Source organism: Polypterus senegalus, chromosome 2, assembly GCF_016835505.1.
Source record: "Polypterus senegalus isolate Bchr_013 chromosome 2, ASM1683550v1, whole genome shotgun sequence".
NCBI lineage: Eukaryota > Metazoa > Chordata > Cladistia > Polypteriformes > Polypteridae > Polypterus > Polypterus senegalus.
The window spans coordinates 76,190,178-76,208,209 of record NC_053155.1 but is presented as its reverse complement, the minus strand read 5'-3'; the positions used below and the strand labels follow the sequence as shown (position 1 = coordinate 76,208,209).

Here is an 18,032-nt window from a genome sequence, read left to right as displayed (position 1 = left end):
CCGCTTCACACTCAGCTGCGAACCGATCCAGAGAGAGCTGAAGATCACGGCCTGATGAAGCAAACAGGACAACATCATCTGCAAAAGCAGTGACCCAATCCTGAGTCCACCAAACCGACCCCTTCAACACCCTGGTTGCCTAGAAATTCTGTCCATAAAAGTTATGAACAGAATCGGTGACAAAGGGCAGCCCTGGCGGAGTCCAACTCTCACTGGAAACGGGCTCGACTTACTGCCGCAATGCGGACCAAGCTCTGACACCGTTGTACAGAGACCTAACAGCTCTTATCAGGGGTCCGTACCCCATACTCCCGAGCACCCCCACAGGATTCCCCGAGGGACACGGTCAATGCCTTTCCAAGTCCACAAAACACATGTAGACCGGTCGGGCAAACTCCCATGCACCCTCCAGGACTCTGCTAAGGGTGAAGAGCTGGTCCACTGTTCCGCACCAGGATAAAACCACACTGTTCCTCCTGAATCCGAGGTTCACTATCCGACGGACCCTCCTCTCCAGAACCCCAATAGACTTTTCCCAGGGAGGCTGAGGAGTGTGATCCCTCTATAGTTGGAACACACCCTCCTCCCCCTTTTAAAGAGGGGGACCACCACCCCGGTCTGCCAATCCAGAGGCACTGTCCCCGATGTCCATGCGATGTTGCAGAGACGTGTCAACCAAGACAGTCCTACAACATCCAGAGCCTTGAGGAACTCCGTGCGGATCTCATCCATCCCCGGGTCCTGCCACCAAGGAGTTTTTGACCACCTCGGTGACTTCAGTCCCAGAGATGGGAGAGCCCACCTCAGAGTCCCCAGGCTCTGCTTCCTCATTGGAAGGCATGTTAGTGGGATTGAGGAGGTCTTCAAGTACTCCTCCCACCACCCATAACGCCCGAAGTCGAGGTCAGCAGCGCACCATCCCCACCATATACGGTGTTGACACTGCACTGCTTCCCTCCTGAGACGCCGGACGGTGGACCAGAATCTCCTCGGCCGTCCAAAGTCGCTCTCCATGGCCTCCAAACTCCTCCCATGCCCGAAGTTTTGCCTCAGCAACAACCAAGCCGCTGCCGCTTGGCCTGCCGGTACCTATCAGCTGCCTCCAGAGACCCACAGGACAAAAAGTCCTATAGGACTCCTTCTTCAGCTTGACGGCATCCTCACCGCCGTGTCCACCAACGGGTTCGGGATTGCCGCCACGACAGGCACCACCACCTTGCGCCACAGCTCCGTCAGCCGCCTCAACAATAGAGGCACGGAACATGGCCCATTCGACTCAATGTCCCCACCTCCCTCGGGGCGGGTTTGAAGTTCTGCCGCGAGGTGGGAGTTGAAGCTACTTCTGACAGGGGACTCTGCCAGCCGCTCCCAGCAGACCCTCACAACACGCTTGGGCCTACCAGGTCTGACCGCATCTTCCCCACCATCGGCCAACTCACCACCAGGTGGTGATCAGTTGACAGCTCCGCCTCTCTTCACCCGAAAGTGTCCAAGACATATGGCCGCAAGTCCGGCGACACCACCACAAAGTCGATCATCGACCTGAGGCCTAGGGTGTCCTGGTGCCAAGTGCACATATGAACACCCTTATGCTTGAACATGGTGTTCGTTATGGACAATCCGTGACGAGCACAGAAGTCCAATAACAAAACACCGCCGGTTCAGATCGGGGCCATTCCTCCCAATCACGCCCTTCCAGGTCTCACTGTCATTGCCCACGTGAGCATTGAAGTCTCCCAGCAAAACGAGGGAATCCCCAGAAGGTATGCCCTCTAGCAACCCTCCAGAGACTCCAAAAGGGTGGATACTCCAAACTGCTGTTCGTGCATACGCACAAACAACAGTCAGGACCCTTCCCCACCCGGGGAGGGAGGCCACCCTCTCGCCCACCGGGTAAACCCCAATGCACAGGCTCCAGTCGGGGCAATAAGTATGCCCACACCTGCTCGGCGCCTCTCACCGGGGGCAACTCCAGAGTGGTAGAGAGTCCAGCCCCTCTCAAGGAGATTGGTTCCAGAGTCCAAGCTGTGCCGAGGTGAGTCCGACTATATCTAGCCGAACCTCTCACCTCGCGCACTAGCTCAGGCTCCTTCCCTTCAGAGAGGTGACATTCCACGTCCCAAGAGCCAGTTTCTGTAGCCGAGGATCAGACTGCCAAGGTCCCCGCCTTCGGCCACCACCCAACTCACACTGCACCGAACCTCCTTGGCCCCTCCCATAGGTGGTGAGCCCATGGGGAGGAGGACCCACGTTACCTCTTCGGCTGTGCCCGCCGAGCCCCATGGGTGCAGGCCCGCCACCAGGCGCCGCCATCGAGCCCCACCTCCAGGCCTGGCTCCAGAGGGGGCCCGTGACCCGCGTCCGGCAAGGGAAAACGCGTCCAAGTTTTTATTCTTCATCAGAGGTTTGTTGAACCGCTTCTTGTCTCATCCCTCACCTAGGACCAGTTTGCCTTGGTGGTTCTACCAGGCATAAAGCCCCGGACAACATAGCTCCTTGGATCATTGGGACACGCAAACCCCTCCACCACGATAAGGTGACGGTTTATTTATATATAGTATGGAAGTTTTAATCTGTTCTGTTTTATTTAGTATTTACAAAGAGTAAGTTATGAATATCTTAGTGTACTAATCACTCCATCTGTCAGTAGTCTTATACAGCATTTTAAATTCTCAGCCTACAGTACAAGCTAATCTTAGTAAAATAAAAGTAAAATACCATAGATAGATAAACGTGAACAGTGCACAAAGGCAGAATATGTGAATAAGTACAATCAGAAACTCTTAAGTTGGAAATGTCTCAGATATCTAACATTATTGCACCAAGTGTTGAATTCACTGTCTTAAGGAGCACTTTTTGTCAAAATGCTATTTTGCACTGTTTTTGACCCAGGAAAACAGCTTTATTAAGTTTCCACCAATCTCATGATCTTTTTTGCTGTATTTAATTGCTAAATATTGCAATCAAATTAATTTGTCCTTAAAGAACATACTAGACAGAAAAGTGGTTAGAGACTAGGCAGGAATTAGTACACCAGCTTTTCTTATGTTTCACCTTACCAATGCAAAGGAAACAAGGTTCTTGGGATATTCTAAAGTAAATAATCTGAAATTCTTGTTATAATAAATGATATTTATTGCTAAAGTTGAATGTCAGATTTTCATTAATTGGCAATGGTGTCATCAAACACCTAGAAAACTGCCACTATAGCCCATAATGTCAATTGCACATGTCACCCATTAAACTGAAATATAAACCAAAAACAGCAAAAGTTTTATATTTCTGCAATTACGGAAAACCAAAAATACAAATTACAGAAAATGCCTCAAAACCGGACTCTAGCAAACTTGGTGACTGCTTTAAACTGATTTAGAAACTTAATATAAAGAGGACAAGGAACTAGTTACACCTATAGTCAGGTTCGCATTGTAGTAAATTTTATGGGGTCATTATTGTCACATGTACAGATTACTGTGAATTTGCTACTTGCATGTGCTTCTGAACACACAACATGCCCTAACTCTCTGGCACCACGTCTATGGAGGTGTCCTGAGAAAAAACTGGAGTACCCACACAGACATGGAGAGATGGTGTCAACTCCATATGGACCATATCAGCAGCAATGTGAACACAGCATGCTAGATCCATGAAGCAGCAGCGCAAATCACTGAACTATTGTGGTGCCATTATTGGTAAGAATCACTGGCATCAGGAGGGGGTGGTCATCACAGGCTATAGCCCCCTGATACATTGCATCCAGCTCCTGACCTTCTTTATGGTGATATGCAAGATTAATATGGTAAAGCCCCTGATTTTTTTGTCTGTTTTATTTAATTCAGGACACCACAACCCACCCCCACCAATTGTTCAGTTCCCCCACTGAACTATTTTTATGATGGATAGATGATCGCAAAAATTCAAGAAGGTCCCCAACCCCCAAACCTGCTTTTTTGATTTTTTTTTCTCTGAGTAGTGCAAGAAAGACTTTGCACAAAAATCACAGAGTGGGCAAATACCCTGATCTTTTCTAGTAACTAGACCCCAGGTAGCAACACTAATGCAGAATTTCTTGACACCATTGAAACATAGAGCTTTTACATTTTCTGTTTTGGAGGTAATTAAAGCATATTTCCATACTTCCCACCTTGGACTGGAACACCTTCTAAAGTTGGTTGTCTTCTTGTACTCACAACTGCCCAGGTAAGCAGTGGCTTCCAACAAACTTGAACTGAAAAAGCAGGGATAGGTAAATTAATACATTTCATTCTATTACTTGTAGTGTATACTCCTGTTTGATGTAAAAAATCATGTAAGTCATAGAAAGAAAAGTAAACTCCCTTATAAACAACCCATTAATATATTTGTAACCTGTAGAAAAGTAGGAAAGACAAATGTTAGTTTGTAAATAAAATTTGAATGGATATGGATAGCAGCAAAAATTGTATAAATTAGTGAAGGATAGAGAGACTGTCACTGAGGGACTGTGAAGCATAAGAGAAGGACTGATATTAGTCATTTTGAACAAGTTGGTTGCCTGAGTTGAGAGTACATGAAATTTGGATAATTTTCCAGAACAACAGTGAACATGCATATTGATGTCTCACCAAAGAACATAGACACCAGTGAGTTCAAACTAAAGCAGTGTTGAAAACAAAGAAGTTAATACCACTGTAGAAGGAACTAAGTTATTACTATTGTCAGAAGCAAGCAATTGGTCCAGAGGGGAAGATATCTGTACAAAATGCACAGCACATTAAGCAATAAATTAAGCTGTGATGAGGGCATTTGTCCAGGGATTTTCTACTGTTTTGCTGATATGAATTACAGCAATAATTTGGAATGCCATATATTAGAATTATCTCATTATGGTTGAAATTAAAAGCAACTGTTTATAGTTGTGTGTGTATGAAAAGTTTCCTTATTTAGTTTTGTTTATGTATTATACATGTTATTATCCTGAAGTACATTACCCAGCAGTTTAAAATACCAGTTTTTGATGTGTAACCATGTATAGGTCTCTTAAGAAGCTTCATTTTACATCCTAATACAGAATGGTGATTGATTTTCATTAACATGGCTAACTATGTGTTGTCTGCTGTTTTGTATCTAAGTAGAATATAAAGTATAAATGTCTTGACAGGGCAGTAGTATTCATTCCTAATCATGAATAATATGCATATGGTTTGAGTTGCAGTTCTTAAATCAATGGGTTGGCTGTTGCAATTTCCATTAACTCTTACTTGTGACTATGGTTCAGGTTTATTTTAATAGCACTGAGCTGAGAGTACAGTGCTGTCATATGCAGTTCTTGAAAACTGAGCACTGTGCAGGTCTCTGCTCCCAGCTGTCCTTTTAGTAGCCACAATGTAGTAATGAGCACTTGTGATAGTTTAGCTTATTCATGCCTAATAACTATATTCCCTTTGTTAAAATAAGGCCATTAGTTGGTTTAAGTTGATTTTTTTTCAGATGGATGCAATATTTTTAACATTCAGTAATGGAAAGTAATCTCAGATTAATAATGGTTTTCCCAGTATGAGAATAATATAGCATTCTTTTTTTGTCAATTTAGTTTAACATTCTGGTGATATTAGTCTAACTGTATTTATATTGTATAATATTTCTTTACAGTATGACAACCTTATTGTAAATGTAATAATTGCTTTCTAACCAACAGGTTTTAGCCACGGGACTAAGTGCACTCTATTCCTCATTACCAAGGAAAATTGAAGTTCGAGGAGATGATTGGCATGCACTGAGAAGAGAGGACTGGATTGGAGTGTCTTCTCTTGTTCTTTTCATGAATTCTCTTGAGTTTTGTAATGCTGTTATTCAGGTAAAATATGTGCTATGTGACATGAAAGAGATTTACAAAAGTGTGCCGTAAGCATATATTACAGTAAAATCTCCTTTTGTTTTGGTAACTGATGCCAGTAACAAAGGTTAAAATAAAAAAACATTTCATCACCTTTCAGAAGAAAGTTATAATAGTATGTGGAGTTTTGTATATCAGTGCAGGTATTTTTTGATGCATGAGTAAATCCTTCAACTCATTCTCAATGTTTTAATTTCTTTTTTTAATTGATTTTTAATTTATTGTACTGAAGCTAGTCGCTGAAATAAGAACCCGTATATTCAAGTTGAGCCATCATTTTAGATAACTGCAAGCACCACAAGGGAACATTTTTGTAAACTTTTAACAATAGTTAACTTTATATATATATATATATATATACAGTAGAGAATTAGCAAGATACTTTCCTTGATAGCCCATCAGCACCTGTGCTCTTCCCGTATAGTTCATTAAATTCTATAGATGAATTAAAAGATGTCAAAAGTAATTGTTCTATTTTAGAATAATTACTGTATAATCTATTTTTCTAGTCCAGCCTAGACAGTGTGAATGGTAAAAGTTTAACTTGCAGAACAAAGACTACTGGGATTAATCATAGATGTCCTTATATACCCATGCATTTAAATACAGCCAACAGTCAACTTGAAAACTTCTGGTGTTCTTTTCAACTGATTTAAGAAAAAAAAATACATATTCACTTACCGTATATAAATCGATCATAAAATCAGACCCCAACTTCTACGCCCATTCAAAAATATGACTACTTTTTCTTTCAGCTGCTCCCGTTAGGGGTTGCCACAGCGGATCATCTTCTTCCATACCATTCAAAAATATGACACTTAGATTTTTTTTAGCTTCCTCCAATCTCGTACCAGTTTCTCAGACACATCGAATTTTGTTGCAGCAACACAGTTACTAATTTCTTTCGCCACTTCAACGACTTTTAATTTAAACCAGCTTCATATTAACTTCTGATCGAACGCTCCATCATAGATAAAGGATGCTCTTACGATAAAGTTGTATGAGGGTGTGAGATACACAAAACAGTGCAAATGTCGCTCTGGAATATTTCAGGTATTATCGTGCCGTGTGGTCACATGCAAATGTAACACTCCATATTTTGAATCCATAGCTATTGTAATTAGTGTACTAACCAATAGATGGATAGATAGATACTTTTTTAATCCCAAGAGGAAATTCGCAGTAGTACAGTTTACTCCATAACTATAACACAAAAAGTAAAATATTCCCCTTTAAAGTTTGAGTATAGGGCATTGACAGTGTGACTTGAATGAATGAGTACTAGCACAGTGCAGATGTGTTACTTTAGGAGTGAATGGAGTAGATGTAAATATTTTAGGGTATAAATTATATAAGTGAAAGTGTATTATTTAATACAGTAAATCACTGAAGCCGTTATCTCCTTCCATGTATGCAATGGATCATTGGACATTTTATGGAACTTTACTAAGCAGGGATCTATTTTACCAGAGAGATGGGAGTGCATGTTACATGTGCCACACATATACAGTAATTATTTATCTTGTAGGTGTTGTATCTCTTGTACTGTCTTTCCTGGTAAACCAAACCATGCCCAAACAGTAATGCTAAAAATCAACCTTAAGATTTTGATGAATCTTGACTATTTAGACCTTCTCGAGTCCAAAAATACAATTTTTGAAATTATGTCTGTCTGTGTGTAAACAGGATAACTTGAAAATGCTTTGACCTAGGTCAATTAGATTTTGTACACCTGCTTTATATCAAAAACAAGGAATCCTATCAACTTTTGGGCCACTTGCAGGAACTGGAAGTGGTACTTTAACTTAATATTTTCACGAATGTTCGGGTAAACTATGGGTATAATTATAGATAGACTAGCAAAATACCCGCGCTTCGCAGTGGACAAGTAGTGTGTTAAAGGAGTTATGAAAAAGAAAAGGAAACATTTTAAAAATAACGTAACATGATTGTCAATGTAATTGTTTTGTGTTATGAGTGTTGCTGCCATCAAGGATTTGATTATCATTATTTCTTTCAATCAGGTTCGTATTTGGAGGATGTGTTGTGTTCAAGTTACATTCCGTGTTTGTCTAGTCTATCCCTGACCATCTCATCTTTGTTGTCAACCGTTGTAAAGATAACAGGTTTCATTCATCAAAGTGATCACCACCCAAATTGGTACTCGTGAATCTAAGATGTTTAACAGGCATTCCCGGTATTAAGTTGTGGATTTGCCTGCGAATATTTAGCGGCAACGTGTCTATGAACGTAATTTAAACTTAAGCTTTACACCTTGCTTTCCTATTGATATGTCTACAAAGGCTTGCTAAGCGTCAGAGGGTTGTTCCTGTCCTACTGCATCAATAAACAGCTCGTCTTCCTCTTTATCTTTGACATCACGCACTGCATGCACGAGTTTACCTTTCTCAGTCCTGCAAACTTTAGCGAAGTGCTTCAATTTACCACATTTTTTACACTTTCCTTTAGCTGGACATTGACTTTTTCCACCGTGTGGTCTGTTTCCATAGTAGGTGAACTTATGAATTTGCATGTATGCGTCAGTTGCTTCATATTCTATTGCTGTCGTCTCAATTGTGTAATGTATTTTTTGTTCAGCGCTCTTTGGAGCTCTTGCTTTTTGCTTGCGTACTGCATTCACAGTCAGTTCACATGAGCCGCTCGGAGTACATGCATCGAAGGTTCTCAGCTGTGCTTGTGCTATCTTGTGCTATCTTGTGCGATCTTGCGATGTCCACGGCTTTATTTAATGTTAGCTCAGACCTGGCACTTAAAAGTTTCTCTCGCACTTTTGCTGAGTTTGTGCCAACCACTAGTCTATCCCTGACCATCTCATCTTTGTTTGCATAAGCACAGTCCTTCACCATCAATTTTAACTCTGTTACAAAGTAATCAAAAGTCTCGTTTATACCCTGCATCTTCTCATTAAACGTGTAATTTGCGAATATTGTATTTGTCTTAGGCATGACAAACGCTAGCAGCAGCGTGTCTATGAACTTAATTTAAAGCTTTACACCTTGCTTTCCTATTCGTTTGCATAAGCAGAGTCCTTCACCAGTAATTTTAACTCTGTTACAAAGTGATCAAAAGTCTCGTTTATACCCTGCGTCTTCTCATTATACTTGTATCTCGCGAATATCGTATTCATCGTAGGCATGACAAACTCCAGCGGTAGTGTGTCTATGAAATTAATTTAAACTTAAGGTTTACACCATGCTTTGTTTCCGCAGTAGCTGCACTTATGAATATGCTTGTATGCGTCACTCGCTTCATATTCTTTTGCTGCCTTTTCAATTGTGTACTGCGTTTTTTGTTCAGCGCATTTTGGAGCTCTTGGTTGTTCTCTGTGTACTTCGTTCACAGTCAGTTCACGTGAGCTGCTCGGAGTACATGCATCGAAGGTTCTCAATTGTGCTTGTGCTATCTCGTGCGATCTTGCGATGTTCACGGCTTTATTTAATGTTAGCTAAGACCCAGCACTTAAAAGTTTCTCTCGCACTTTTGCTAAGTTTGTGCCAAACACTAGTCTATCCCTGACCATCTCATCTTCATTTACATAAGCACATTTCTTCACCCGCGAATATTTAGCGGCAGTGTTTCTGTTGGATTGCCGCTGACGGATGGCCTTATATGGGCAGGCAGTCAATTAAGTGGGAGGCGTGCTAATGGAGGACACAACTCCGCCTCACACGGCGACCGAGCTGCAGGCTATGGCCGTATATATGTACATAAGTAGATTCCAGTTATGACCGTTACACGTAGAAATGAAACCTGCCTAACTTTTGTAAGTAAGCTGTAAGGAATGAGCCTGCCAAATTTCAGCCTTCTACCTACACGGGAAGTTGGAGAATTATTGATGAGTCAGTGAGTGAGTCAGTCAGTCAGTGAGGGCCTTGCCTTTTATTAGTATAGACGATTCAAATTTTGCATAGATATTTATAATAATAAAAAGCAAACAAATAATGAAATTTGAGAAAATTACTCAACCGGGAGTAGTATTTTACTTAATTATCTGAATTTTTTCTGTCATGGAAATATAATCGTGTACACGATATTAAAAACTGTATTCAATATAATGCATATCTTTCAATAACTATTGTTAATTTTGTTTTAATTAAACATAATCAGTTTAACACTAACATGTAACCATTGAACATGCAATGAAAATTTAAAGATTTAATGGGAACAATAAGCAGCTACGTCCCTGTTTTGTTCTTGGTAATACATTTAATTTTATGATTTTTTTTTTTTATTTCCACCATCATTATCATAATTAAATGTAGCTAAATGCAGTTTTACCTATAGGAATTTATTGCAAAAAAATATATACAATACTAACACTTTTTTGTGTTTTTAGGTGACTCTCTTTACGTTGCACATAATCTAGGTAATGCATATAATCATGAAAAAATTCCATCACCATTTTTGACTTCCAGAAGTGCGAAAATATAATTTTAATATAAAGTTTGATTATAAACTGAGATAAATAATTGTGTATTGAAATTATCAATTAGTAATGATGAGAAGCAAAGAGATATGATATGTGAGAAATATAGCACAACTGGAAATGGTTCTGGTTACCTCCTGATTTTTATTTATTTATTTATTTTTGGCAACTCTCATCGTCATCACCATCACCAGGTAACATGAGTGATGCTGACGTAGTTAGGCTTAGAAATTGCAACAGAGGTTTTTACTTTACATTTAATAGAACATATAGAAAATGAAAATACTAAACTTTGTGATACTGACTTTTGAATATTGATTTCTTTCTTTGTCTCTTGGTTCAATTTGATATAAAATGTATTGCCCAGTCCTATTCCACTTTGTATAAAGTACAAGGATTGTTGTATTTCCAGGTTCCTCACATATGCTTAAGAGTAGTATTGAAACCATGATCTGGCAAACTAATTCTGTTGGCTTGCCCAACATACCAGAATACCTGATAGCTATTTCACCAGATAAGGTTTTCACTCACAGTTAAGCTGAGACCACAGAATATAGTATGACCAATGGATTGGAATTGAGCAATTCTTATTATAGGTGGAGTTTACCTACAAACAGCATTTCAGTAACTAAGAATTTTTCTTTTTGAGTGGTCACAGTCATCACTAGCATTGTGTAAGATATACCACACCATGAGCCTGAGCATATGTAAAGTGCTCATAATCGAGTTGCCAACCACAGAAATGTTGTCCTAGTACTACAAAGCTGACACTTGTACTAGCTATGATTTGCTCTATAATAGATTACTACAGGCATTTTGTGTGTTCTGTATTGTGTATACCAAGTCAGATTAGACATTTCAAGCAGTCTAAGAGTTTAATTTTAATCAAACCTGCAGCATTGAAAAATGTCTGTGTCTTCATGCTGTTGAGCTTCATCTGTTGATGTTTTGATATAACACAAATTTTATAAAATGATTTTTTTAAGTTCAGTTATTGGTTTAGATGAAAACACTATTTAGTTCTGAGATTAAAACTAATTTGTGACAGTTTTTTACATATCTGTTGGACTGTTAAAATTCTGTTTTCAATGGTTTCCTGTGCAAAGATTCAAACTATTCAAAGCAGCCAAAATGTTGAAACTATCCAAATAAATGTTTCATTTAAACTAAATATCAAACAAGGGACAGATGAATTTATAGAGAACACAAATATTAAAGTAATCTAATAAACTTAGTTATTTTTTTAATTGTTTGTTAATTTTTAGAATGTTTTCTAAATTTACGTGCCTCCGTTTTGATTCTGTGCTTACATTATGGGTGTAGTCACATTTTTGTTGCACTGGGCACTGCTAGTCACATGGTATGCTGGCTTCTCAATGCATGATGTCATTTATATGGCAGCGCACATTAGGTTATGTCCAGTTTTTAGCACAATTTATTATTAATTAGTTAAGAACAGAATTATAGTCCAGGATTAGGGACATTTTGTTTGTTTTTGGGTTTTTTTTACCTTGTTTTTGGTGTCTTGTTTATTATTGTCTTAATTTTGACATTTTGATCTCCTTCCTCTATGATAATTCAATTTTGGATTTTTCCTGTTTAAGATCTTCATTTCCTGATTATAGAACAGCTTTGTATAAACTCTTGATGCTTGCCAATTCCACTGAGTATAACAATCAGAAGAATTAGAAAAAACCCTAGTGGCTTAATAAGTGTGCCTTGTCAGATTGTTATCCCTGTCTTTTGAGTGAATTAATTAATCTCTCTGTTTCTCATTTCTGTGTCTGTGTCTGTGCTTCCTTGGTAGTGACTCTTCACCCAGCTCACATTTTATCTGAATATTAGCTGTCTGGCTAGCAAAGGGCAGTCTTCTAACCTTAAGTCATAGATCTCCTTTGCCCCATTATTCCTGAGTGGCCTTCAAAGAGTGAGGTCTGGGAGTTAGCTTCTGGGCTACCTGACATCTTTAAAGTCTGTGTGATTCAGAGACTATATGCTACTTTCTACCAACCTGAAAAAAAAGGCCTCTTGACCATCCCCTAGCAAAAAGCTTTGCACAGGTCTGTTTATAGTATTGTCTTCAGGTATCCTCGGGATATGGATAGAATGCCACCCATTGTCTTGCAGTTACAGGTACAAATGAGTAATGTTGCATTTGAGAGAAATTACTGTAGCAGCAGTATGATTGTGGACCCAATATAATGTATTTGTATATGCAGTATTACAGGAGAGCATTTTGAGTATATTTTGAAATAGGAAGGGTACATTTTTAATCAAATATGTTCTTGGCCGTTGCTGTTGGTCTCTCACTTGCAAGAGCAGTGAGATTATGCATTGTCTTTCACCAGAAAGCATTTGAGTATACATATTTAAACTTTGCACATTTTGGAAAAACTATTAACTAGAGAGCCACTTTTACAAAGCTCCATTTGTCCAATTACTGTATCTTAAAAAATAAAAAGTATTTGGGTATTAATATTTTTATCTGAGCACACGTCTCTTGTAATTATGTATTTTAGGTAAAAATATCAAATTTAAGATATTTTTAATACATAAAAGCACATATATATATATATATACTAAGTAAATAAATGGACTTTTTTGATTTCTTTGTATGTGTAGATTATTTGGTTGTCACCAACATCTGGTATAAATTTCATGTCAATAAATATATTTACTGAGAAAAAAACGTTTACGCGTTCAATATTTATTTTCCCCACTCTAGAAATATATCGCGACAAAGCTAAGCACAAGCTTCTAATAATAAAAAAGCTTCTTGCATTTTGTATGAAAAAACAGTCAGCAAAGTATGAAACACTTTATAAAGATGTATATAAAGATAAACACAGTATATAAAGATGACAGATTCATCACAATTTCAAAATGAAAATCAAGAGACAACAACAGCATTTATTTATATAGCACATTTTCTTACAAATGATGTAGCGCAAAGTGCTTTACAGGATGAAGAAAGAGAAAAAAAAATACAAAATAAATAAAAAAATAAAATTTGGCCCTACTAATTAACATAGAATAAAAGTAAGGTCTGATGACCAGGGAGGGCAGAAAAAACAAAAAAAAAACTCCATATAGCTGGAGATAAAAAATAAAATCTGAAGGGAATCCGAGGCCACAAGACCACCCAGCCTCCTCTAGGCATTATACCCAACATAAATTACCTCAATCAGTCCTCATGGTATTCAGGGTTCATATGGAAGAACTTGATGATGATGGTCATGTGGACTTCTGGCCTTTAATCCATCAATGTAGGGACATCACGGTGCCACCACAGAAAACCGGAAAAAGAACAGCAGAGAAAGCATGGGTTTGTACGGATTTCAGAGCCAACATGAATGGTAATGGTAATTAAATGCATATGCAGAATATGGGAGACAGTATAAATGGCCCACAAATCCAGTATAAGGTTTTTCTGTGCCTTGAACTCTGGTTTAATTTTCACTCAGTGATGCCTTTCATTTCGAATCTTCATATATTTGAATGGTTCATCCCACGGAACTCTCTGCCTTTCTATCATAACCCAGAGCATTCTGTGAGGTGAATAAGCAACTCCAAACTTGTCATTTTGTGGGTATATGTACAACTCCTGGCAAAAATTCTAGAATCACTATTCTTCGAGGATGGTCAATCACCTGTTTCACTTTGTTACGAAAAACAAATCACAAATATGTCACAAAACTTTTTTTTATTTAGCAGCTGAACATTCTGGCTCCATAAAGCATAACTCAAAAAATTTTATGAAATTGTTGTAATTAATGGCACATTTTTGTTCAGAATAAGCAGAGGAAAATAAGTTATGGAATCACCCGGCAATTTGCACTTCTAAAACGAATAGTTAGTCTGCAGTTAAAAGAGAGTGCTTGCAGACCATGAGCTGTTGCACCTGGCCGATTGACAAGAAGCATGGCCAAATCAAGAGAGATGTCAGTTGAAACGACGTAAAGGATTATAAAACTTCTTCAAGAAGGTAATTCAACACAGGGTGTGGAAAATGATTATGGTTGTTCCCAGTCAGTTATGTCTAAAATTTGGAGCACGTGCAAATGAAAAGGCAAAGATAAAAATAGACTGAGGAAAACATCAAAGTGTCAGGACAGAAAACTAATAGCAATATGCCTGGAAAATAAAAAAAAATGAAAAACAAATGGACATAAGCAGAAGTCAATGTTTGTGACCAAACTATAAGAAATGCGCAGAAGGAAACTGAATTTACATACAGAAAAGTTAAACGTTGACCATCATTAACACGTAAGCAGAAGAAAAAAGGTTACAGTGGGCTAAAGAGAAGCAGTGGTGGACTGTGAATGATTGGATGAAAGTAATATTCAGTGATGAATAACAAATCTGCATTGGCCAAGGAGGTGATGCTGGAACTTTTGTTTGGTGCCTTTCCAATGAAGCATATAAAGATGACTGCCTGAAGCAAACAACCACACTCACTTAAACATATGGGGTTGCATGTCAGGCAAAGGACCTGGGGAGATGGTAATCATTACCTCTACAGTAAATGCACAGAGGTGTGCATTGAAATTGTGGTCACTTTTCTTATTCCATTAATTGAAAGTTTGATGACAAAGTCATTTTTCAGGATGAGAGTGCATCTCGCCACAGAGGAAAGAGCATTAAAACATTTCTTCAGTAAAGGCATATCAACTCAATGACATGGCCAGCAATCAGTCTGAATCTCAATCTGATTGAAAATGTATGGTAGCAAATGAAAAAAATGGTCCATGACAAGGCTAAATCCTGCAAAGCTGATATGTCAACTGCTATACAAGAAAGTTGGAACCTGATTGATGAAGGATATTGTTTTTCATTAGTCCATTCCTCAAAGAGTTCAACCTGTCATAAAAGCCAAAGGAGGTGCAACACAGCATTCATTTTAATATTTCTGGGTTAATGATTCTGTAATTTTTTCCTCTACGTGGTTTGAACAAAAAAGTTGCTATTAATTACAACAATTTAATTTAATTTTTGAGGTATGTTTTACAATACCAGAATGTTCAGCTCTTAATAGTTTTGTGTCATATCTGTGATTTGATTTTTTGCAAAAATGAAAACAGCTGAATGAACATCCTCTTGTGATTCCATAATTTTTGCCAGGGGTTGCGTGATTGTACCCTCTAATGTACTGGCATCCTATCTTAATGCAAGTTGGATTTTGCATTAATTTTCTGGCTGCAGTTTACATATCACATAGCACTGTCTATAATACATGTGTCTTTGGAATGTGGAAAATAACCTGAATAACTGTGGAAAACCAACATTGTGTCTGTAAAAATATACAATATAATAAGAGATATGGTTGGAATAATAACCATTAAAAATGTAGTATTCATACCTAATGCTGTAATGCATACAACTTTAATGGGGCACAGTCGGGTAGTAGGAACAAAATTGTGCAGTTGTTGGTGTGTTTGGCTAAAGGTTACACATTTTGCACCCGTGCAGGGCTCAACTACATTGTTTTTTGAGCCATAGCCACAGTGACAACACAAACTCTCTCTCTCTTCCTTCAGCACCCTCTCCCTTGTTAGCAAAGTACCATCTTAGCCACTTATAACCTCTTGCCAGATGAATAATGCCTTACAGCTTAGCATGTATATACTAATATTCATTATCTGTGCAACTGCTTTTCTTTTACAACAGTGTTATGTTACTTTCTTTTGTATAACTGCTCCACTTTTATAAACTACAGTACTTAAGTTACGCAGCATTTTCACAGGCTTGTAATCCACAAATGTTCATGCAAACATGTAATTTTGTTGTATTATTATTAAACCTGGCTTACTTAATGCTGTGCCAAGCTGTTTTAAGTATCTAAGATGTTGTTAAAGACTTCAGAGGAAGTTGTTTTTAGTTTTGCAATAGGTAATTTTGTTTACCATATGGATTCCTTCTAAAATAATAGTCTGTGCTGTATCCATTATGTAGTAACCTTTATTACACATTTCAGCTGTTAATTATGTAGGACTTTGATACATTTCATCATTTTACCACAAGTAGTGCCGAGTCATCATGTTCCTAATTATTTCATAACTAGCATAGATATGCTGGTGAATTTAGGTTTTTCAAGTAGGCCAGGTGTTATTTCTCAATGCTGTACCAAGAAATTGTAATTTACTTTTCTAATTTGTATGGCAATCGTCTGTTAACAGTTTTTAATTTTCTTTTTTTTTTATTTGATTGTATTTCATATTAGACAGATTCTTTTGCTAATTAATCTTATGTTAAAAGTTCATGCTGGCTTAAGCAGTTTGAAACAGATTTTCGGCACTGACAGAATCTGAGCATTAGATACTGCTTAACTGTCATCACTCTGATGCAACATTCCAGTGTTTTGTCTTCTAAGACTTTGAAATTTTTACTTTTAACTATTAGGGCTCCATGGTATTTGATTTCTATTTATTTTACTTTGATTTCTAAATTTTATGAGGAATATAGTTTAATGATCACAGCAGTTTTACATATATTTTTAAAGAATCTGAAAGGCTTGACTTTTTGTTCCGTTTCTTAGGTCTCTCACCCTCTTGTTAAAAACCAGTTGGTGGATTATGTGCACAATGGTTTTCTTGTCCCTGTCCTGGGCCCTGCTCTTCATAAGGTAACATTTTCACTATTTTATTCATGTATTATGGGTGAGTCCGTATAAAGAAAAAATAAGTGGTTGACAAATACAAAATCTTATTTAATCTGCAGATTAAATCTGCTTTGCTTTTATAAGATCATTTGGAGTGATTGGCTCTGCAACTTCTTAATATATTACAAGATTACATTTTCATCTTATGATATCAAAACATTACTTAACTCTGAGCATGTGTTATGACTGAGCACTGTTTTGTGAAATGTTTAGCATGATTGCTGTGAAGAATATAAGAACAATTCTGACGTTAACAAGCAATTTACCCCAACATAACAACTCAATGCCTCTTTACTTCACATTTGTAAAACATCATTATCTCAAGTTTTTAAGGGCCCCAAAACACTGTACAATTAATCAGACTTGTTGGTAATTTATGCCAGATGTCTGTGGTTTTCTGTGTGAGGAAACAATTTTTAACATTTGTGTGAAATAAATCCCTAACCATTTTCATATCTGTGTTTTTGTTAATTTTAAAGTAATAACTGGAGTCCTCTGTATTAACTCCTTTCATAATTTTAATCCCCTCTGTCATTTCTCATTTCTAACATCATTCTTTCTTCATAACTTACACTTGGCTGTCCTACAATTATTGCAATTGTTTTTCTCAACAATGTATTTGTTGCATAATTTTTGTAATATCAAGGCAAGAACTCAACACAATATTCCAATTGAGGCCACACTATTCTGTAATATAGCTCAAGAATAGATATGTAACTTGATTTGTACTTAGTACATTGTGATATGTAGCAACCTATCCTAACATCCTATTAACCAGCTTGTTTCTTTACATATTCTGGTAATGGCAGTGATGAGTACATTAACACTCCTAAGCCCATATATAGTTTATTTTCAGAACCCCTCTGTGTGTTAAATGTATTGTTTTCACTTCCTAAGTGCAATACTTTAAATTACAGTGGGATGCAAAAGTTTGGGCAACCTTGTTAATAGTCATTATTTTCCTGTATAAATCGTTGGTTGTTACGATAAATAATGTCAGTTAAATATATCATATAGGAGACACACACAGTGATATTTGAGAAGTGAAATGA

At 37.8% G+C, this 18,032-nt stretch overlaps 1 protein-coding gene across 2 annotated transcripts in view; it reads left to right on the top strand.

The window, feature by feature from the left end:
• fhip1b (FHF complex subunit HOOK interacting protein 1B) overlaps window positions 1–18,032 on the top strand; it is a 189,410-nt gene that overhangs the window by 86,530 nt on the left and 84,848 nt on the right. For both annotated transcript variants that reach the window (XM_039744021.1, XM_039744022.1), the window contains exons 4-5: window positions 5,678–5,836; window positions 16,858–16,944. In XM_039744021.1, the coding sequence (XP_039599955.1) occupies window positions 5,678–5,836; window positions 16,858–16,944 (246 nt within the window). The remainder of the gene's footprint in view (window positions 1–5,677; window positions 5,837–16,857; window positions 16,945–18,032) is intronic.